Genomic DNA, 23,083 nt, shown 5'->3' with positions numbered 1-23,083 from the left:
TTTGATCCCCAAATGAACAAGTTGATCTCAGAAGTGCTTTGGCTCACATGGCTATAAAATAAAAACAGCTAACATTTGACGTGTTTATTGCATGCCAGCCAGTGGACTAGATGCTTTCTGGACATTATATCATTTTCATGAGTGCACAATTTCCCCCACTCTCTAAGGAGAAAATTAAGGCTCTGGGAGAAATTATTTGGGTAGAGTTGCACAGCTGGTAATTGTGGGTTGGGATTTAAACACTGGTGTAAGTCATGAACCGCATGCCTGCTAAGAAACAAATAGCATTTGCTTGTGTGCCTTGAGTACTGGGGAGCGCACGTGTTGCTTTAAGCTGTATAACCCGTGACCAGAGAAGGGACCAGAGCTCTTGTGTACTTGTCTCTTAGTTCTCAATGGCAGGGATAAAATGGATGAACTCCCAGTGCACGTGATTGTCACACACACGATTAAAAACTAAAGTTGGGGAAATCGGAAGAACTTCACTTATGTCTTATGACCAGTCAGCAGCAGAACCAGGATTTGAACACAGGTGTTCTTGTTCCAAAGCCTTTCTGATTTCCCAGTTTTCAATTGATTCAAACAGGTGACTAGCAACAGTGACTAGCAATGAGTACTGGCCTCATTGAGCACTTCCTTTGTCTAGACCACCCCCGTGTCACGTGGACTGGCCCCTTGGTGTCAGTCTATGCCAGATTGTCACCACTGAGGCTGTTCAGTGACCCAGCTGAGGACAGAGCCTGAGTCATTTCCCATCAGTATCCACAGGACTGGGTCATAGCATCTCCTAAATGCCCCTCAGCAAATGAACGAAGAAAGAAAACATGACCTCAAGGCTGGAGAGATGGCTCCATGCTTAACACTGCCTGCTAATTTGGTTGTCAGGACCCACACAGGGCAGGTCACAATGTATGTGACCCAACTCCAGGGGAATCCAACACCCTTTTCTGGCTTCCATGAATACTACACACACACACACACACAGAGAGAGAGAGAGAGAGAGAGAGAGAGAGAGAGAGGAGGAGAGAGAGAGAGAGAGAGAGAGAGAGAGAGAGAGAGAGAGAGAGAGAGAGAGAGAGAGAGAGAGGAGAGAGAGAGAGAGGAGAGAGAGAGAGAGAGAGAGAGAGAGAGAGGCATGCGCTAATAAACACACATGCACAAACATATACACGTAATCTTAAAAGGAAACACTGTCCTCATTCACAATAGAGGTTTACTCCACCATGAAGAATGAAATTACTCAGTTTCAAGGAAACGGTTAGAAATGGAAACTGTCGTGTTAGGTGAAATAAGGCAGACTAGTTTTCTCTTCTATGTTAGAATCAAGGGGAAGAAAATATTAGGAGCTGTGGAGGGGGGGGGCACAAGAAGTGAACTGATGGAACTACATTATACACATACGTAGAGATACTCTAAGGGAACCCAGTACACTGCACAATTAACACTAGTAAACAATGATGGTTTGCTTGTGTGTGGATTTCCTCAAGCTGAGCTCAAACCCTTTTCCCCCTGCAGGGTTAGTCTAGTCCACTCACCACTCCGACCCACAATGCCCTGAAAGCCGCCCCCGCTCTGCTCCTCCTGGCTCAACAATTCCTAGCCTACTCTGCTTTCTCATGCCCAGCCCGGCCCTCTAAACATGGCTTTGTCTATCTTCAACCTTCAGAAAACACTCCATGGTTGCTGACTGCAGAGGAAGCAGGCAGACCCAGACTTCCTGTGGAGAGGAGGTCAGATTCGGTCTTCAGACAACGGAGAGAAAATAGCGCTGTTGGGGGGAGGCAGCTTGCTTTCCGAAGAGAGTCATCCTGCAGTGGGAGGGGGCCGAAGGAAGACGGAGCGGTGGTGAGATCAGAACCCTCACAGCGGGTGCGGAATAAAATACAGCCAAGGAGAAGGCGTGCGTGCGAATCAAAATATACGGGTTAAATTGCTGCGGGCTGGCACAGAGCAGGTGATCAATAAATATCGGCCGGCATTAACATCTGCTCGGCCGTGAGCCCAGAGCAGCAAGAAGGTTGGCGCTTCCCAGCGTCCCTAGCAGTACCTCTCCACCTGGGCTAGCCACGTGTGTTATTTCTTTAATCCTTAGCTGCCGGCAGTAATCCTGCAGCCCCCAATTTAAAGACCCGGAAATCCGAAACTCACAAAGTTAGGTTTCTTACCTCAGTGAGTAAAAAACCTTGGGGTTTAGAACCAAACAGTTTTGGGCTGGAATGTTAGCCAGTTCATACAAACAGCACATTGTATATTGTAGGCTCCCAGTAAATGGCATACCTGCACACGTACACACACACACACACACACACACACACACACACACACAAATCTTTATCTGTACATGCGTTTTAAAGGACATGCAGGGGTTTTCATATGCGAAGGGCAATGGGCACCTGTAGATGATAATTGCAGAGGCACACATTTGAGCCTTCAGTACAAAGCCTGAGAAAATGCTCTTAGATGAGAAACAGGAGGAAACTGACTTTGAAAGGAAGAAATCTCATAGGTGAGTAGAGAGGAGGCTGGAATCCTCGGGCCTGACCAGAAAAAAGCAAACAAACAAAAAACACCTCCTCCATTCCTACCCCCCAAAATGAGTTTGGACAACGTGGCTCCCCGCCAGCCACCTGCTCACAGCCCACGTCTGACAACCAGGAAGCTTTCCTGCCCTCATCTCCACCAATCCCAGCCAAGGAGGAAGCTCTCAGGGCGTCCCGTTGCCAGGTAACCGAGCTAACCCTACCTGGCAGTTAGGCCCCAAGGTTGAGCCTGGAGGTGGGTCTGTCTTGCTCCCTTGGCTCGCTGGCCAGGCGGTGACGTTGGGACTTTGGTCTGTAGAGTTTTATATTTTTCAGCTCACATTTTATTTTGCTTATAAAGAAAGTTATTCACTCCTTAGAAAGAGAGGAGACTTACAAAGTGAGTTTTGTGCACATGAACGGTCCAGGCCCGAGACACCAGATGGTCAGCTTTCTAACTAGTCCTTGGAGAGACCTCTTTACTGTCCCCGGACTTGGACTTGGAGGGCTGGGAGACTCTTCTGGATTTTTTCACACCAGTGAATGCTGAAGTCAAAGATTCTGGAAAGGGCAACCAAAACCGCTCTCGTGGAGGCACGGGTTAAGCCCGAAGTATTTTAAAGATGACCAAAGTACCAGCCACCAAAAAGTTACAGAGTGCCCCCAACAAGAAAGCCCTTTGGCCTTCTTATGCCTCAGATCAACAGACCCAGGTGAGTCACCTCTCTGCTGAACCAGAGAAATGGATCTGGTTCGCCTGCCTGGGAGAGGGGAAGGGATGAGGACCTAGGTATAATTAAATTGTCCAGACATCCCCGTCGTTCTGGATGGTTGGTTTCTCACAGAGAATGAAAACACGGATCAGAACTGTGAGCTGGGCCCATCCCATTAGCCAGTAATTCCAAAATGATGGGCTAAATCGACAGAGACTGTAGAGCATCAGGGGAAAATGAAGATGAATTGTAGGCTGGGATCACAGAACTTAGCTCCAGAGATCTGCCAGGGAAGAGACAGGCCCTCCCTCTTACTTTGTGGAGAGACTGGCTGTGGGGTGTCACACTTGGGGTTGATTGGGCTGGTTGCAGCATCTGCTGTAGTCATCAGGTGAGTTTCTTAGCATCTCTGAGCCTTCCTCTCCTCCTGCCTGCTGAGATGGGAATGTAAACTAGGCCTAAAACAGGACGAAGGTGAGAGAAGTCCAAAACGGTAGCTGGTCTATCTCCATGTGTGTGTGAGGTGGGTCTGGGACAGGCTATCTTGTCTTTGGTACGGCGTCCAGGGCTCTTAGATGCAAATGTCAGAGCTGGGTAGATGATGTTTTAAGCAGTGTAACTTTGATGTCTTAAACGTCTTACTCCGCCTCCGTTAGCTAATGGAGGGTGGTAGGGAGGGTGGTTGCCAGCCCACTCTGGTCCACCCGCAGGGATTCAGGGGTACTCAGAGTCATGCCCCAGGAAGGAGGACCTGTGGTGAAGGAATCTTTAAACTCTCTAGGACTTTACACATGGTCCAGAAAATTCCAAGGCAGCTTCTTCTGGTTTTTTTCGTTAAGATTTTATTATTTTTGTATTATGCTTATGAGTGTTTTGCCACTGTGTGCCTGATACCCCAGAACTGGAGCTAAGGATGACCGAGTTGCCGTGTATGTACAAGGACTCAAACCCTGGTCCCCTGCAAGAATAGCGAGTGCTCTTAACCTCTGAGCCATCTCCCCAGCCCCAAGGCTGCTACTCTTGAACCGGTGATGCATCTTTACTCACCCAACCTTTCTGTGCCCGCTGGGGATGAGGTTCTGCCATGTGTTTCTCCTGTCATCTCTAATTGCTTCACTGAGTAGTTTGACCCAGAGCTTCCTCCCTGGAATCAAACTTCAAGGCAGAGCAAGAAGGGGAGGAAGGGGGACGGTGTGTGAGATGCTTGTCGCAGGAGTGGGTTCAAGGGACCCCCCCACATGGCTGCCTGACTCCCATAAGGTGTTCTCTGACTATAGGAAGTGGGTCTCGAGAAGATGATCACATAGTCCAAAGAATTTTGGAGAGGTTAATAGCCTTACTTTTTCCAGAGGGTGCCCAGCAAGCAAGCAAACATACCCGGGGGGGGGGGGGGGTCCATTCGAGTTGTTTTTCCTAATGCAGAGGGGTCCTGTATCTCACTCCTTTTATTATTACTATTATTATTATTTTATTTTATGTGCATTGGTGTGAGTGTGCCAGATCCCCTGGAACTGGAGTTACAGACAGTTGTGAGCTGCTATATGGGTGATGGGAACCAAACCTGGATCCTCTGAAAGAACAGCCAGGGCTCTTAACTGATGAGCCATCCCTCCAGCCCTGTATCTCACTCTTAAGTGATGTGAGCTCTGCATCAAATTCCCATGCCATTGGCTAATACAGAGCATCAGTTTCTAGAAGAAAGGAAAGCTCTGCACATATTTTGATCCTAACAAGTGCTGACCCTGGAGGAATTTGAGTTTCTAGTAAGTGGATGCTTTACAATTTTTTTTGATGGAGTTTGTCTTATTTAACTTTGCTAGGAAAGACAATACATATATTTTGTTTGCATTTCTCATATGACCTCCTCATACACACCACAGCACACACATAAAATAAATAAGTAAAATTTATTGTATTTTTTAAAGACATCTCTTCATTGCTGTTCTCTTCCTAAGACATATGATGGCCCCCGGGTTCTCTGGCCATCATTCCAAGATCATACCTTCTGAACATCAACATTTTAGAGCTACTGGAATGCACTGATTAACCCCACCTTGGCTAAGACAAACTACAGGGAAATATGTGGCTCTAAAGACAGATCCTGGGGCCAATAAAACTAATAATAATGTCAGTTTTCACCACCATGGTGGTGACTAGCCTGTACTGAGCGTCTACCAGATGTCACATTCAGAGCCAAAGCGTCAGCAGGCATGAAATTCCCATAGACTTCTACAGTCTGTCGAGACCTGTAGATGCAAGAAGTACCAAGGCTCAGAGAGGACAGGACCCAGGCAAGGGGCAGAGCTGGGATTCGAACTGGAATCCCGCGTACTCCAAAGTTCAGTCCTTCTCTGTATCCCTATGCTGACTCAGAGGTTGTCCTACTTGGTGCCCAGCATGTAAGTGGCACAAAAACAGTCAGATGGTTTTCTAGGCCTGTTTTGGAGAGGGAAGGGAAAGATGTATGAAAAGAGAATTTCAAAATGCCGTACTGGAGGAGGAGTGTAGGAGGGATAGCTCCCATGGGTGATTAGGCATCCCCAGGAGGAAGATGGGGCCATCCTGCATCCACCACATGGCCATAATTGCCAGCTGCTGGCATAGCCACAGATGACTCCAAAGTCTCTGAGGCTTGCCATTTCTCCTTCTCACAGGGAGAAAGGTTGTGAGGTCAGAATTAATGTTACACAGATGCCTTTCATGTGCAGCCACTTCATGTACCTCTGTTCTGCTGGGGTTTGTGTCAGTTTTTTGTTTAGTTTTGTTTCTCCCAACAGAATATAGGCATGTAAATCCCCTGGTTGAAATCTTTTGTTGAAGAAACCTTGTAGATGGAATTTTCCTTTCCCACCAGATCACTCTCAAATAGCCAGAGAGTTTTGTTATTAATTATAAACATTTGGCCAATAGCTCAGGCTTATTACTAACAAGCCCTTACATTTGAAGTTAACCCATATCTCTTACCTACCCTCTGTCACGTGGTGCTATTAGCATGGCATGCTCATCTCCTCTTCCTCTGGCTGATGACCCTCTCGCTCTGCCCTTCATCTTCCCAGGGTCCTTAGTTTGGCTCTCCCACCTAGACTTATCCTGTCCAGTTATTGACCAGTCAGCTTCTTTACTAAACCAATCAAGCAACATCTATTCACACAGTGTAAAGGAATATTCCACAAAACCTTCCTGCTCCCTAATCTGTTTAGTGGTTCTGTTTCCTTTTCCACAGGAAGCTGGAGGGAGCCCTAACAGAGCAATCACAGTAGAGGGAGGTTTCCTGTGGGGGATTGCAGGGAACCCACAGTTTCTGACTCAGAAAAGGCTAGGGGCCATATCAAACAAACGTCCCCTCCATATTCTAGAAAAGTGATGACATCGGCTCTCGGTGCCTGGACTTCCTACCTTGCCGTCATTAAACCCCAGGATAGAAAAGAATGGCCTTAAGTTGGCCAGATCCTAAAACTTTTAGAATGACATTCTAGAGGAGTCTCTTCTAACTCAACAAGTGGCCCAAAGAGTGAGCAGATTCTCCAGTAGGCCAAGTAGGTTTCCACCCGAGAGGTCCCGTGATCTTAGGCAGATCACTTCCTCTCCATGCCCCGCTTTGCAATTCTGTGAAGTATGCACATCACTTTTAAATTTATATCTATATCTATTATTATTATCGAGGGGGTGCAAGGTCGGAGGGCACGTGTCCCTCAGTACCCACAGTGAGGTCTGAGGAAATCCTTTCCTTACACCTTTAACATGGGTTCTGAGACCAGAACTCAGGTCAGCAGATTTTTGCAGCAAGCCCCTTTACCTGCTGAGCCACCTCCCCAATCCCCATTTGTTTTGAAAACTAGGACCTCTTCTCTTTCATGGTGCATCGTCTGTTTTAGGATGGCTTTTGCTTTTGTTTATTTATTTATTATTAAATAAATTATTATTTATTTATTTTGCTATACAAGTTAAGGGGATGCTAGCCCTGCTCCAGAGACGTTAAAATATGAAATATCAGCTGCATCTTACTGCAGAGGAAGTTTGGCTAAATGGCTCTACCTTGATAATACGGCTTCTAGAAACAGAGGGGTGTGGGGGAGTAAAATTCAAACTGAGCTTGGCACAGTGTAAGCCAACTGAGCATCAGCTGTCATTATGGTGGTGTTAAATCTCATTAATGACCAGAGGGTTAAGGTCTTATCGCTGGGTGCACTGGGGCCCTCGGAGCCCCAAGGTCCAGTTCTCTGCTGAGAACCGAGCAGGCCCATGGAGCCCCGAGGTCCAGTTCTCCGCTGGGAACCAGGCAGGCAGGTGATGAGGGAAGGAAAAGGGAAGCCAGGTAGGACGCCTGATACTGAACACGCCTGAGCCTGAGCATTCATGGCCAGGAGTCTGCAGAGCCTCGGCTCACTCTGCGTTCAGGTGCCTGGAATCTAACAAGATGTCTTAGAAAGATTCTCTTCTGCCAGAGGAAGCCCCCTAGCAGGACAGCCTGCTCCACTGTGGCAGACTGGAGTAGGAGCGGCCGCCTGCAGAGGAAAAGGCCAGATGAGTCATGGCCGTTTGGTTGAAAGCAAACCTGGAGCCAGGCGCTCTCCAGACCCCTAATCAGGGCTGCCACACCCCCTGCGCTGGATCACTGATTACACTGAAAAAGTAGTAAATTATCTAATGACCACTTGTGATTTAATGCTGGGGGTGGGGGGAAATGTAGGCCGCCAGAGTCCTGTGTGCCAGGCATGATTTAGGCCAGAAAATAGCAGGGAGCCATTTCTCGCTCCAAGGGGTCCTGTGGTGACTGCACGGTCCAGTTGCAATTCACAGGCTTGGTTTATGTCCTTCCTCCCTTCCTTCCTTCCTTCCTTCCTCCCTCCCTCTCTTTCTTTCCTCACGTCCTAATGCTCTGAGCCGGTACTACTCGCCAGAGTGAACCTTCACTGTATCTAATTGCAGAGCCCCTGACAGCGACTCGGCTCCATGATCAATCAGCAGGCAGGAAGGTGCTGCTCCATTACCTCCTGGTGCAGGAAGAATGATAGGCATGCGCTGAACAGACCGAGGCAGTTCTTTGTCCCTCATTGTGAGGAGGGGGCAGTGGGAGGATGGGAAAGACAGAGCAGAGTCTTCCTGCAATGACATAAACAATAGAGACCCCCCCCACACACCATGAGGGGCCCTGCCTTTGAAGCCAGACAAATCCGAGTTCAGCTTCCCCCTTTGGACCTATCGAGGTGCAGGTCTGTGAACGGAACTGAATGGCCTCAGGTCCATGATGTGGATGTCTTAAGGGGTGAGATAAAGTGGTGCCTGGGAGGGGCTGAGACAGTTCCGGATCCCGCTCTCCTCTGGCTGCCCTGCCCGTGAATGTCACCAGCAGTCTGAGGCTACACTCATCAGTGCAAAGTCTAGGAGGGGCCCCATCATGAGCAAGGCCAGAACCCGGCTCAGGGAAAGGCATAGAAAGCAGGTCTGGGCCCGTTTTAGAGTTACACAGAAGCTGAACCGCCTTTCAGGAGTTCACCTGGCGGCAGAAACTCCCGACCCATTGAAGCCTTAAGGTTGTAGAGGCGGGAGCAGCCGTGGCAGATGACTCAGGCCTGTATTTCCAGCTTCTTGGAAGCTGTGGCTAGAAAGATCATGAATTTGAGGCCAGCCTGGGCTATATAACCAGACTCTGTCTCAAAATAATTATTTTAATTAGTTAGTTAATTTAAAAAAAAAAAAAGAGTGGCCATGAGTGTAGCTCAGGTCCCTTGGATTTAATTCTCAGTCCGGTCCCATCACTCACAGTGAAATCCCATGGAGGACCAGAAGCTATTGAGAATAAGAGAAAGGAAACACTGTGTATTGATCAGGACCCTTGCAGGCTGCAAACACAACACGAATTTGTTTCTCTCGTGGTAAGAAGTCTGGAGGTAGGCAGTTGCTGTACTGATTCGATCATTCTAGAATGCCGGAGCTTCTTCCCGCAGCTCCAAAATGGCCACCCCAGCTCCAGGCCTCCCTTGGATGAAACACGCCAAAGGACCCTCCCCGCTTCTGTCCACCAGAGTCTCACTGCCCGATAGTGTTGTTGCCGCCACTCTTGGCTAGGGTAAGAGCGACTGAGGCTTGGCTAACACTGACACAGAAAGCAGGGTAAGGGGCAGAGGGTTGTGCTGGGCATGGCGTCCATGTCGGTGTTGGGGATGGCGATTGCACTGGGTTGACCGGTCAGTGGCAGCTGATACAAATGAGCTCATAAAACTTCCAACACTGGGAGTCCCGAGGCACGCACTGACAGGTGGATCTTAAAAAAGAAAGGCATTCTTGTCTTAACCCAGTGGTTCTCAGCCTTCCTGACGCTGTGATCCTTTAATATAGTTCATCATGTTGTGGGACCCCCAAATATAAAATTTTTGTTGCTATTTCGTAACTGTAATTTTGCTGCTGTTATTAATTGTAATGTAAATGTTTTTGGAGGTAGAGGTTTGTCAAAGGGGTGGCGACTCACAGGCTGGGGCCTGTCCTAGCCCTACCCAACAACTGTACTGGCTCAGATGGGTGTCTTAGGAACCCATCAGAAGGCCCAGGTGATCTTCAGTCTTTGTCATTGACTTGCCTGGGTTTAGGATCTCCCCGGAGACTGGGGCAGCACACTGCTGCAAGTGTGAGCGCATTCCCAGGAGATGAACTGAATCGGGAAGAGCCACTCTGGATGTGGTTTGCACCATCCCAGGGGCCAAGGGCCTCGATAGCACACACAGAGAAAAGGGAGAAAGCTACCTAAATCTGAACTTCTGCTTCCCTCAGCTTCCTGACCACCATGATGAGATCTGAGGACATTCCCCCAGCCATGGTAAAGCTGTCCTTGCCAGGTCATCTCCATAAGAGACTGCAGGCACGGTGACAGAAAGATAAACTAACGCACAGGGGAAGGAAAGAGTCTCCCTGTGGGAGCAGGTGCCGCCCAACTACTACAGGACCCCAAGCGCGTCCCAATGGCAGTGAATGCTGGGTGCCAACGGCGGTGTCATTCTGGGAGCTGAGGAGTGCACTCACAGCTTAAGGGGAGAGCCAGAACCGTGAGAAATGCAGGGGCTGCTTAGCTGGCCCACCACACAGCTGTTAGGGCACCCCGTCTGGACCTCCTCCCTGCATCTGCACATTCTCCAAACCTCGTCATTCGGCTGAATCCAAATGTTGCATAAATGCGTATGGGCTTCAGCAGCAAGGGGCACTTACATAAAATCTGGAAGAAGCCAATTAAATGTTTCTCGGGCTGAACAAACCAACATTTTTTTTCCCCTCAGAGATCTTCCTGACAGCTAAATTCAAAACCATAATCGCCAGTAATGGGACACCGTCTATCATGAGACGTTGGCATTTTCCCGTTCTAAATTCCTGTTTTCAAACTCGGCTGAGGATATCTTTCAGGGCTTGGTTCAGATCTGAAAGGTTTCTGCCCAAACCGGAATGTATGCAGTCGGTGGCTTATGTAATAACTCTACGAGGCAGCTGTGTCTGGTGGCGCGCACTGCCGGGCTGGAGATAGCCTGAGAGTTCTCCGAAGACCGCGGAGCTGGGATGCTTCGCCGGGCAAGTGCAAGGTTACCAAGGGTTTATGTGCCTTAGCTCAGAGGCAGGAAGACCAGGCAGCCTGCCCGCACTGTCGTCTGGGGCATTGTCAGCACCACCTTTTGAGGTTACACCAGACACCTACCTACCCTGTGACAGATATTTGAAGGATACTAAAATGAGCCAAACCCAGAGTCTTCTCGGAAGGATCCCCCACAGTTCTGTTGGAGAGAAACTCACAAATGACTATTAATCAAAGGGGCTAATAACAAATACCCCAAAAGGCAAAAAACAAATTTGTCCCCGGGTAACGGTGAGGGATGTTACCAGAGCTTCTTCACAGCACAAACCCACAACTAACTACCCACATCCCTTACGTAAGTGACAGGGACGGTATCTGCACAGAACTTGGATACACCTCCTGTGGGCTCGAATTCATCTTCAGGGCCTTCATGAACACCCAACGCAATGCAAACTCTGTGGGAGTCACCGCGGTACCGTGTAGTTGGGGGGGAGGGGGGGGCAGTTGCACGCATGCTCAGTAGAAGTGGAAGAGTTTGAACTGGTTCCGATACTCTCTGGTTGGTGGAATGCCCGGAAGTGGAAGCCGTGGCTACCGAGGGCTGGCTAGATCGAGAAGCACGTGGTTTCTGTTCCTTTTTTTTTTTTTTAATTTTTTGAGATTATAATTTACTCACATTTTTCCCTCGCTTCCCTTTCTTCCCTCTAAACCCTCCCATGTGGTAGCCCATCCGTGCTCATCTTCAAAAGCATGGCCTCTGTTAGCTCATGCATAGGTGTATATATACTTACATATATTCCTAACTGTAACCTCTTCAGCTACTGTAACACTTCCTGCATGTTTGTTTCCCGGTCTGACCATTTGAAACTGTACTACCAGTTGGTGTGCCCTCCCTGGGGACGATCCCCTCCCCAACTCCCAGCCTCCCTCAGTTGTCTGTGCTTCTCTGTTACGGTTAAGGCCCCATGGGCTTCTCTCCATCCAGTGTGGCCTGTTCCTTGCTGTCCTCCTTGTGCTCACATTTGAGCTGAACACATTGATGGGACTTGCAGGTGTATCTTCTAACATTACTAGGAGACATGATCTCACACACAGCAAACTCCCCGATCCTCAGCCTCCTAGAACCTTTCTGCCCCTCTTCTGTAAGGCTCCCTGAGCCTCCTCTGCAGGAGTGTTTTGTAGATGTCTCCACGGTGACTGGCCTCCACAACCGTGCATTGATGGTCTGCGGTTTTCTGTAACGGTCTCCATCTTTGTTGCAAGCTGAACCACACTTCTTTGTGGGTCTAAGGATAGATGTTCACAGACCGTTGTTAGGGATTGTGCTGGTTTAGTGAATTAGTGGCTGTAGAATCGCCTCTAAAAAACCGTGACTTCATTAGTGCTGGGCAGTCAGCGAGGTTTCTAGAACCAGTCACAACCTTGCTCTTGCTGAGTGGGTCTTCAAGGTATTTGTGCCACCACGGCGCCCACGCCATAACGCCACGCCGGTCATTGACGTGGCTCAGAGGCACCATCTCTGGCAGGACTATTGGTTGTCTCCCTCTTTTGGAAGCTTGCATGATGCCTTCTGGTACCATAAGTTAGTTCTCGGAAAGGAGGCTTTCAGTGATCCGAATCTTGAATGTCAGCTGGATACAGACTTGGGTGACATGAGACACTGGGACAAAGCAAAGACTAATTTCCTCATACACAGGAGTCGAGCAGAGACATCAATTACTGCTATGTTCAAAGGAACAAATTCCTTCATAGCACCCTGCCTCGTGGTTCAATCCTCCCCTTCCCAAGAGTTAGAGATTCTCTTCTTTCTAGTCTCCCAGAAGGATGGCCTCCTTCCTTCATAACTGTGTGTGCATATGCAAACATGTTATTATATACACACTCCAAAATCCCCCAACAACAAGTTCTGTCCCAAAGGGTTGTCAAGCTAGGTGGGATTTCACCCCATGAATCCTCAGCAAGGCCTCCAGTGGCTACAGTGGTCTAAGGTTCCACTTCATCTGCATCTCAGCATAACTGTCTCTCAAACTTAGCACCACTGGCTCTTGGGATCAGTTAGACCAACCTGTGTGCTGTAGGCTGCTGAGCAGCAGCCCCATCCCTACTCAGCAGATGCTAGTAACAACCCTCCAGTTACATCAACCATGAATGTCTAAGTGCTGCCCAGTATCATCAGGAGGCAGAGCCACCCTTGAGTGAGCTACACTAGAAGGCCCCCAAAGCCTTAAGAATCGTCTCCTGTCTGAATGAATGACGCCATTGTGTACCAGCTCTAGGTCCCTGTCCACCACTTTATATGCCAATCACTGGCCCAGAGGATGTGTTCTGTAGATACCACCTCCTATCCTGTCAGTGCCTCACAGACCCAACACCTGCCTGGACAGTTCTGTCGGGTCTTTCTATCACTCTTCACCCTCCATGCGGCCCCCTTCCAGCTTACTCATTTCCATGAACACACGATACTGTTCTTCCCCCGGTGAAAGCAGTGTGAGTGTCCTGCGGAGAGGGCACAGCGGGTAAAGCATCTTCTGTGTAAGCATGAAGACCAGAGTTCGAATCCCCAAGATGCACATGAAGCTGGGAATGTAGTAAACATCTGGACCCTGACTGATCCTGCAGCAAGATGGGAGGCAGAGGTAGGAAAGATCCCTAGAAGCTGGGATGAAAAAACAAAGAGACCCTGCACACACAAATGTCTATTAATCTGTGTATCACCATGAGGCTGTGGCCTACTGGTAAGGTTCCAGTGTCTTTCTCCTTTGGCAGCTACATGGCATCTCTCTGACTCCACCTTCTTTCCTCCTCTGTCTCTACTTGGAATTCCTGTCTTGCTATATTCTGCCCCGCCATAGGTCAAAGCAGCTTTTTTAAATTAACCAATGGTAATAAAACATATTCACAGCATACAGAGGGGAATCCCAGAGTGGTTGTCTTCTGATATCCACACATGCGCGCGCGCGTGCGCGCGCGCACACACACACACACACGCACCCAGACTCACAGACACAAATACAAATGTAAGCACATACAGAGGGACACTCACCTCTCTCTCTCTCTCTCTCTCTCTCTCTCTCTCTCTCTCTCTCTCTCACACACACACACACACACACACACACACACACACAAAATCCAGGATGAGGGTTTTATCTTTAATGGGGTTTAGAAGGTACTGTACAAGCCCACCAAGTTTACCTCATCTGTGGCTTTGTAATATGCCATGTCCTCCAGAATAGGTTTCAGTATTAGCTTGATGGTCGCCTTTTAGACAAGGCTTCCCTGAGTATCCCTTCCCAAACCAGATCACAGGTTCCTGTTTGGTTTCTCTGACTTAACACCCTCTCCCTTGGCAAACTCGCAAATTCTCAAAAGCAAAGGTTGGCTTTGTCTGCCACTGTAGCTGCAGCATCCAGCAGGACCTGCCGCATGCTAGACATGCAGGTAAGCTTTGGTTGATGCAGATCAACCTGTCCCGGACCTGTATGGTTCATAGTCAGCCACTCATCAGTTTTAAAGGCAAATCAACTCTGCTTGGGATAGAAAGAAGAGCCAGAGTTCTAGGTGGAACACGTGAAGGGAACAGCTTTCAACACCGTCCCCAGAAACAGTCAAACCCGTCATGGTTCATCCATATCCACGGATGTTCCCAGGGATCCAAATGATGACAAAACACCCACAGCCCTTTCCCCAGAGTTGGGACTCCTGGCTCCCAGTTCTCTTGCTGCCCATCAGGATGACTCTGAGGGAACTATATGGCCCTCCAGTTCCTTCATCTTCATTAAGCTTCTAACCTGGAATTACCTAAGAATCTAATTGGAATTTCCTGGCCTCTGTTGTTGTAACATGACCACCGAGAGAGAAAGAACTCACTTCTATTTATCCCTCACACAGCAGCTGGTTCGCATGTGTGACTGACACAAACACCTCACCCCTGTGCAGCAGATGAGGTCATATGCGCAGAGACAGAAACCTGAACCTTAGAGAGTTCCTGCTCAGGTAGACCAGATGTACTCACTGCTTTTCCTGTTGTCATGATATAAATATCCAGACAACAGCTCAAAAAAGGAAGAGTTTATCTCGGCTCACAGTTACAGGGTGTGGAATGGTTATCTTGACTAGACCTTGAAGTGACTGGTCTCACTGGATCTCCAATCAGAAAACAGAGAGTGATTCATTCTGGGGCTCACTCTTACCTTTCTAGGCAGCCCAGGACCCCAGCCAGGGAGCGGTGCCACCCACATTCACAGTGTGTTTTCCCACCTCTGTCAATCCACTCTAGATAATCCCTCACAGATGTGCCCAGAGGTGTGCCTCCTAGGTGATCCTCCATTCTGTCTCATTGGCAATATCCATCACACGGATAAGAGGTTGATGGAGTTGAGGTTTTAATCCCCAAATAAATAAATTCAGAGAGCCCGTGTTGCTAAGCGGAGCTTACAGGCCGTGGTGATGCCGAGCAGGAGGCAACCACCTCTCTCAGAGAGCTGTCTGTTGGAGCAAGTTTCCAAGGGGGATATTCAGAAAGTCGTGACAGAGAAAGGAGAATGCCAGTTTTAGCTTTAGGTGACACACACGAGAATCTGACTGTGCCCGTGACCACAGGCAAGGACATTTGCATTTTCTTGAGATGTCGCTAAAATATGCTGTCAGGCTCCTGGTACAGAGCAGAACTAGAGTTGGAGGAGGAAGCAAGAAAAGAAGGGACAAGCATGGCTTAGCCACAGCTTCCCAAACAGAGCCCTTTCGATGCAAGGCATAGACGCTGTTTCTAATTAGAGCCACGTTTCTAAGAGAGGCATGTTTTGATTCCAGGTCAATGCACTGCCACGGCCTGCTAGCTAAAGTGGGAGGGGTGCGGGGGGGGGGGGAGGCAATAGTCCCAATTAATAAAGACTGGGGTTGGGAGGGAGAGCAGAAATGTTGATCATTTAAACTGCTTAATTGGGTTGAATAATTTAGGTATATCCCGTTAAATGGATTCCCTCTGAATCTAAGCTCTGACCTGTAGGATTTCTGTTTGTTTTCTTAAAAAAAAAAAAAAAAAAACCAAAAAAACACAAAAAACCTCTGCATTGTAAATTTTCTCACTTTCCTGATATCTGAGCACTTATTAGAATGTTCCGAAAGTGCCTGTGCACAGGGGCAGAACCCCGAGAGCTGTTTGGGGGAGCCAGGGAGAGCTCCGCATCTGCACACTCTTCCTCAGGCAGCTGTCTTTCCCACTTGAGTGTCCCATCCATCTGTACCCCAACCTACCAGAGTCTTCCAGAGATGGGTACCTAGGATTCTCTAGAGAAGCAGAGCCAACAGGAGGGGCGTAGAGTCTAAGACTGGCTGTTCTACTTGTGCGTTTATGTGCCGTGTGTATTTATGCATACCACATATATGCAGGAGCCCTTTGAGAGCAGAAGAGGGCATCGAGTCCCCTGTAAGCAGCTGTGGGTACCAGGAACTGAGTGCAGGTCCTCTGCAAGAGCAGTAAGTGCTCTTAGCAGCTGAACCATCTCTCAGGGCCCAGGATAATGACTATAAAAAGGGATTTATTCAAGTAGCTGTTACCAAACAGGGCCTGGCAAACCCAGGATGACTATCTGCGTGCTGGAGAAGCAAGCACCCAGTTCAGTTCTGACCACACAGCTGGGTGCTTCAACCATCCCAATCCGTCTGTGAAGGTCCAGAAACTCCCTGGGGGTGGGGTGCTGCTGGTATTCCTCCCATGTTAGAAGGCCGAAGAAACAAGTGTGTTGGTAGCCAAGTGTGATGGAGGCCCTCACTCAGGAGGAAGCAAAGGCAGGCAAGGGACACTGCTTTTTCCTTGGACCTCTTTTTGGGAGGGGGAGGGTGCTGGAGATGAAGCCCAGGGCCTCATTCATGAGAGGCAAAAACTACCCTCTCTGTAACCCTGCCAAGGCCTTTAATATAGCTCAGACCACTAAAAGTACCACCCACTGTGAAGAGAGGCCTTCCCCCCCCCTGCTGCTCCTCTCTGGAGACAACTCTCACAGAATACCCAGAAGTGTGTCTCCCAGGTGATTCCAGTCAAGGTGAACCATCACCACCCTACGCTTACCAGACCAGTAATCACGGATGAGTTCCTCTCTGTGCCTCAGTTTCCTTCTCTCTCCTGTGTAAACAGTAACAGTTCCTACTTGATGGGGTTGTGGGAAGGATTGGTGTCACAATGTCCGGAAGTGTCCCTGATATATAAGGAAGTGCTCACTGAGGATAATCATCTTTCTATTGCCGTGTAGGGATCAAAGCCAGTGACCCCAGATATCAAGAATTAAAACATTTAAATGCTGACATTTCCATAAATGATGGCTCTCCAGCTGATTATTTTATATGTATTCAGGGAAGGCACCAAAAGGGTAATGCAGTCACAATGTTTCCTTCCCAAGAGCCCTTGAAGCAAATGCCCAAAAGGCAATTAGCACACGATTGTCCCCTATGTTCCCTTGCTTATTAGCAGATCTTGTTGCCTGCTAATCAAGCTGCTCTCCGCTATTTTTAGACCTTATCAAGGAGCCGTGTCAAGGCTCAGGAAAGGCGCCATGAAACTTGAGGGAATACCAACTTGGCTTCCTCATGGCGAGGTGGAATGACGGTGGGAGTTGGGGAGCAGTTTGAAGGACTTATGAGAACAGAAACTTGAAGTCTTGGTTCCTCCTTATTTATAATGCTATATTAGCATACGTTAAGTATAAACAATAATGGGCTTCATTATGACATATTCATATATATATACATAATGTATTTCATCCATGTTACTCTCTCTTGTTGAGTCCCTTTCCTGTATTGCCTAAGAGTTCCTACCACTTCTACTTTCGTGTGTGTGTGTGTGTGCATGTGTGCATGCGTGTGTGTGTGTGTGTGTGTGTGTGTGTCCCAGGGAACTGTACATGATTGCCACGAGACTGAGCCCATCGACACCCTAGTAAGGGAAACTGGTGATGAAGTACCACCTCACCTGGGGGATTTATAGAGTTAATCATTTATGTGGGTGGTAGAGACATTTTCCTCAGTATTGTAGCCTTTGGTAAGGTGCACGTCCCTATAGAGAAACCCTTGGCCGTAAGGAAACATATTGGTACACACTCATTGACATATACCACTGAGGACAAGGGCCACTCCATGGCCCAACAGCATCCACTCTTCATTCCCTACCTTGCCCCAGAAGACTCTCTAGCCTCTCTGTCCCCTAGGCTTTCCAGGGAGGTGTTGGGAGACCCCACCGGACCCCAGTTGCCATGCTCCTCCTGTGTGGTCTCTGCCTCCTTCCCTTTGTGATCACAGCCCTACATCACAGAAGCTGGTGTGGAGGCAATCAATTCACAATCCCTCCCTCCCTCTCGGCTTAGGTCCTTGGGCCCATTCTTCTGCAGCAACCCTGGAGACTCCTGTGAAGCGAGTCTGTCTCGTTGTGTCTGTGGCACCTGACACTGTAGTCTGTACCAGAGCCTGCCCTTAATCTCCCTGTGTATAAGAAGATATTGCAGCAGACCATGAGAATAACAGACATTGCCTCCAGGCCACAGGATAATGCTAGGAGGGGGGTAGTATCACTTCTGTTTTGTAGATAGAATCAAAGGGGACCTGAATGGAAGCAGTGGTGGTTTGAATAAGAAAGACCCCATAGGCTCCTTATATTAGAAGCCTTAGTCATCAGGGAATGGCACTATTTGAGAAGGATTAGGAGGTGTGGCCTTGTTGGAGGAAGTGTGCCACTAGGAGTGGGCTTTGAGGTTTCAGAAGCCCAAGTCAGGCCCAGTGCCTGCCTCTCCCTGCTGCCTGTGGGTCCAGATGAAGAACTCACGGTTGCCTCTCCAGCACCATGTCATGCCATGATGACAATGGACTCAATCTCTGAAACTGTAATCCAGCCCCAGTTAAATGCTTTCATATATAAGAATTGCTGTGGCCATGGGGTCTCTTCACAGCAATAGAACACTGACTAAGACTTACCACTCATGGAGAAACAACCCTCAAAACCAGGCCTATCTGTCCCCAAAGGTCCACCTGACCATGCCCATGCCCAGTGATGTTCATGGTCACTGGTCCTTTTTGGGGGTGGAGGCTTGGCTTCATTTTGTTGAGTTTCTCCAAATTCAGTTTCCGACTTTGCTTACACAGCCTGTGTCGTCCTCCTGAGAAGTGGCAGGCATGTGTAGAAAGAAACGGCCCTGTCCACAGAACTTCCTCCATAGGTGGCCAGGTTGTGGCCGCTCATGCATTGACTCCTTCCTTCCCCTCTGGCTCTTCATCCGGCCTTTGTCTGCTGGTGAAGGATAACAGCCTCTTCCGGGGCTTAAAGGACCTGAGTTTAATCCACAGTAGGGGACTGGATGGGAGAGTGGGGATGCTGGGCCAGGGTCAAGTGCCAGCTAAGCAGCCAGCCTCCAGCCAGAGGAGAAGGAAAAAGCTGCTTCTCAGGAGGCAAAAAGCAGTGTTTATTTCCCTAGACTGTGAGAACTGTGCCTTCAATCAATCTTAAATCTCTCTCTCTCTCTCTCTCTCTCTCTCTCTCTCTCTCTCTCTCTCTCTCTCTCTCTCTCCCCCTCCCTCCCTTTCTCCTTCCCTCTTCTCTCCCTCCCTCCCTCTCTCTCTCCTTTCTCTCTGTCCCTTCTCTCCCTCCCTACTCCTCCTTTGTCATTATAATAGTGAAGAACAATACGTTAATTATTCCTTTCCTTCTTTTCACTTAATTAGCTTAATTAATGATTCCACCAATTTCCTATGCTTAAAAAGAGGAAAGACAAAAGCCATGCTCACTGCTTGGACAAAGGAAACGGCTTTCAGACCAACTGCTAAGCAATTCTGCCCCATCTCTCAGATACGTGAATGTCTGCCCAGGGTTGTGGTGGGCTGTGGTGGGCTATGGTGGGCTGGCGGGGGTTGTGGTGTGCATCTGTCTGTAACTGTGTACCTCAGGTAAATAGATCATTAGGTAAGATTGATAACAGCGGTCTGGATGATGTTTTAAACCAAATGCAGCAGACCATGAGGGTGCCTCAGTGGTGAATGGCAGGATCCCAAGTCCTGTGATCTCAGGGAGAGGCCTGGCCTGTTTCTCCGCAACATTGATCCTTTGCTGAAGATTTGCCCTTTCTCCTTTTACAAAGGACAAAAGGAAAGAATTCCTTCTGAGCCCACAGGGAGCACAGGACTCCCCACCTTACTACCTGCCTGGGATGGACTGGGGTTACAAGGCATTAAAGGAGCCCGGGCAATGTTATTGCACATAATTCCTTCATTTTCTACAGCCTGGTTCCCAGCAAAGCAGATTACTGACTTTGGGGGTGGGAGCGTATACACCACAGCCCCAGTGGGTTCAAAGCAAAACTTAAACTCTTGGGGTTGGGTAGAAGCTCACCCGGGGGCCTCTCCTCAGGGTCAGTATGTTTGCAGACTCTGGCTCTGGGCTCAGGTCGAGGCAGAATAGAAGCCAACAGAGACCAAGGTAAAGAATTTTTTTCATGGGTTAATGAGTTATGAAAGCAGTCTAAACTGGTCTGTTCCCTGGTTCTCACTTCAATGGGGATTGAGTTACTTCAGCATTTTGTTTTGGCCTAATCCCAGACAGAATCAATATAAGGGGATGGAAAGATTTTTGGCTCACAGATTCAGAGAGATTTTGCCCACCACAGCGGGGAAGACATGGTAGAAAGACAAGAGAGCGGTGCCCTCAGAACTGTGCCCACCCTCAGTGAAACCCTTCCACCAGCCAGGCCCTACTTCCTAAAGGCTCCACAGTCCCTAAAGCAGATCTACAAGCTTCTTTTGGGAGGGGGCGGGCGTCCAGCATTCAAAACAGGAGCTGAGATGGTGCGGGGGCAGTTTGATTCTAACCCATTAAACAACCTTAAAGCCATAAAACAACCTTAAAGGGCACTTGGCCCGCTTCCTACCTAACACAGAAGGAATTAAGGGCATGAGTTTGGCACACCAGGAGTTCTGCCTGTGCCATCTCTCCAATGAATAAATCACCTCTCAGAATCTCAGTCTCCTTACCTGCAAAATGGGGCTAAAGTTAGTCCTTACCTGAGGTAGCCTTGCTACTAGGGTAGCCAGGACACCCTGGTCCTTCTGAGGATTCAAGGTGGGTGTCCGGGCTCAGCGTTGGTACTTTTATGTGCTCTGAGCACCGGGTTATTTTATTGGGTCCAGAAACAAGATAGATCAGCAAGTTCTTTTCTTTCATTTTCTTCTTCAAGACAGGATGTCACTATGTAGCCCTGACTGTCCTGGAGCTCACTGTGTAGACCAGGCTGGCCTTGAAGTCACATAAATCCACCTGCCTCTGGCTCCCGAGTCCTGGGATTAAAGGAGTATGCCACCACAGCTAATGCAAGATGTCTTGAAGAGGCTATCACTGTCTCCTCTCTCTCCAGCCCTTGGGGCTCCCTAGTCATGGACCTCACCACACACTGCCTTCCTGTCTGCTGTAGCCACCAGTGGATCCTCTGGAATAGACACTGCCGCTCATGACCATCTTCCCACAGCCATCTCTTGGCTACTCACCATGTTAGTTGGTTACCTTTCTGTTGCTGTAACTGAACACTGACAGACATGGCTTCTGAGAGGAGGTGTTTGCTTGGACTGGTGGCTTTGGGGGGGCGTGGATTCTAATCAAGGCAGAGGGCAGGATGGAGAAGCCCCACCTGTGACAGTGGGAGCATGAGAAGGAGAAACTTCACACCATGGTGGACCAGAAAGAGCAAGAGGACCAGCACAGGCTTAGGGTGCTTGCCCAAGCCTCCCAACACAGGAGCGACAGCAGGAAACAAGCATTCAAAGCCCCATCCTGTAGAGGACACTGGAGATTCAGACCATAACGTGGATGCCCATCACTGCATTGGAAAAGCTTCATGAAAGAGACACAGTGAATGCTGGATCAATAAGTCCTTCATCTTCCCCAACTAGTGGGCCTGTGACTTCCTTGTCTCTCAAGTTGTACAATTCCTTTTGGGAATGATTTTTTTTTTAATGTTTCCATTTATTCGTACCTTCTAGGCAACATGGATTGTTCTAGAATATTCTAGAGATCCATTCACTTTGGCCATGCTCTCCCAGCCATAGACAGTGAAACTACTTTGAACACATGAGCTCAACACAACAGACTTCTGAAGGAGCCAAAGTTCCCTTAGACACATCTCTTTTGCTTTGTTGTTCAAACCCTGCATAGAGATTTGTTTCTTTTGTTCCATTTTCTTTCAGATTCACATCTTTACACAGATTTGTTCCATTTAGAATTTCATGTCTAGAGTCTTTCTAAAGCTAGATTTCCTTTTTGAGACCCCGACTATGAACTCCTGTCACAATCTCGCTGAATTTTAGACCCTTTCCCACACGGGTCTAGGACAGGACGGTCCCTGAACGCCAGGTGCAGTTTCCAGCACCCGTGCTGTGCCGTCTTTACAGCAAGGTGGGGGTCCTCTGGACTCGGCCCTGCTCTGTCCGTTACCTGTCTTGCTTTATTCCGGTGTCCATCCAGAGACCAACGTTTCTCCAGAAATGCAAACAAAAGAGATCCTCATCAGATTCACAGCCATGGCCAGAGAGCCAGCCTTTCTTCGTGGCCGTCTCTCACATCAGGAACAATTCCACAATTTCTTGCACTTGCCTGTGTTCTGAAGCCTTCCCCCTTGAAAGTTTTCCCCAAATTACCTTATTTTCCTCCAAATGCTCTCTGAAATTACATCAATTTTATTGAAGTAAATATCATGTAGGTAGAAAAATAGACACCGAGCAATGTATACTTATAGGGATTTTTTTTTTTTTTTTTTTTGCAGCAAGCATACAAAACCGAGATACAGAGAATCACCTGGGCCCCCAGAACTCTCAGACTCTGAGAGCTGAACCCTCTTCTTCTCAGTCACTGCCCCGCCCCTCTGCTATTAATAGGTTTGCCTGGCTCTGACTTTCATCTACCTGAGCCATCCTGGAGGCATTCCAATTTATGATGCTGTGTCTATGGGGCTCACTGGGGGAGCTCGGGTGTAATGATTCCCGCTCCTTGTTGTTGCTGTTTGGTTTTGGACTGCAAGAATGTGCCACTGTGAGTCCATTTGTTTCCTGTTAAAGGACTTTGAGGCTCGTGGTGTTTGCATAGAAGAGGAAGGGTGGAGGTGCTAAAGCAATCACAAAAATTGCTAAAGGTGGTTTGGGCATTTGGTTTCTCCGAAGACACACCCATGTCCCCCTCTGGTAGGTGCTTCTGGCCATCCACAGAGGCCGTATCACGGTTGCTGGTCACTAGCCGTGTCGGTGGTTACGGCAAAGTAGCCACAGAGCCGCTGGTG

At 48.6% G+C, this 23,083-nt stretch overlaps 1 protein-coding gene across 2 annotated transcripts in view; it reads left to right on the top strand.

Annotated features, from left to right (window-relative positions):
* The first annotated feature begins 3,142 nt into the window (after positions 1-3,142).
* Positions 3,143-23,083, top strand: part of Ccdc60 (coiled-coil domain containing 60) — a 163,782-nt gene continuing 143,841 nt past the window's right edge. Inside the window, exon 1 of one of the 2 annotated variants that reach the window (XM_038346607.1) lies at positions 3,143-3,232. In XM_038346607.1, the coding sequence (XP_038202535.1) occupies positions 3,143-3,232 (90 nt within the window). Of the gene's footprint in view, positions 3,237-23,083 lie in introns of both variants that reach the window. The other variant, XM_038346608.1, reaches the window with a different exon arrangement.

Source organism: Arvicola amphibius, chromosome 10, assembly GCF_903992535.2.
Source record: "Arvicola amphibius chromosome 10, mArvAmp1.2, whole genome shotgun sequence".
Classification (NCBI taxonomy): Eukaryota; Metazoa; Chordata; class Mammalia; order Rodentia; family Cricetidae; genus Arvicola; species Arvicola amphibius.
The sequence above is the reverse complement of the archived record's forward strand: the minus strand, read 5'-3'. Positions and strand labels throughout refer to the sequence as shown.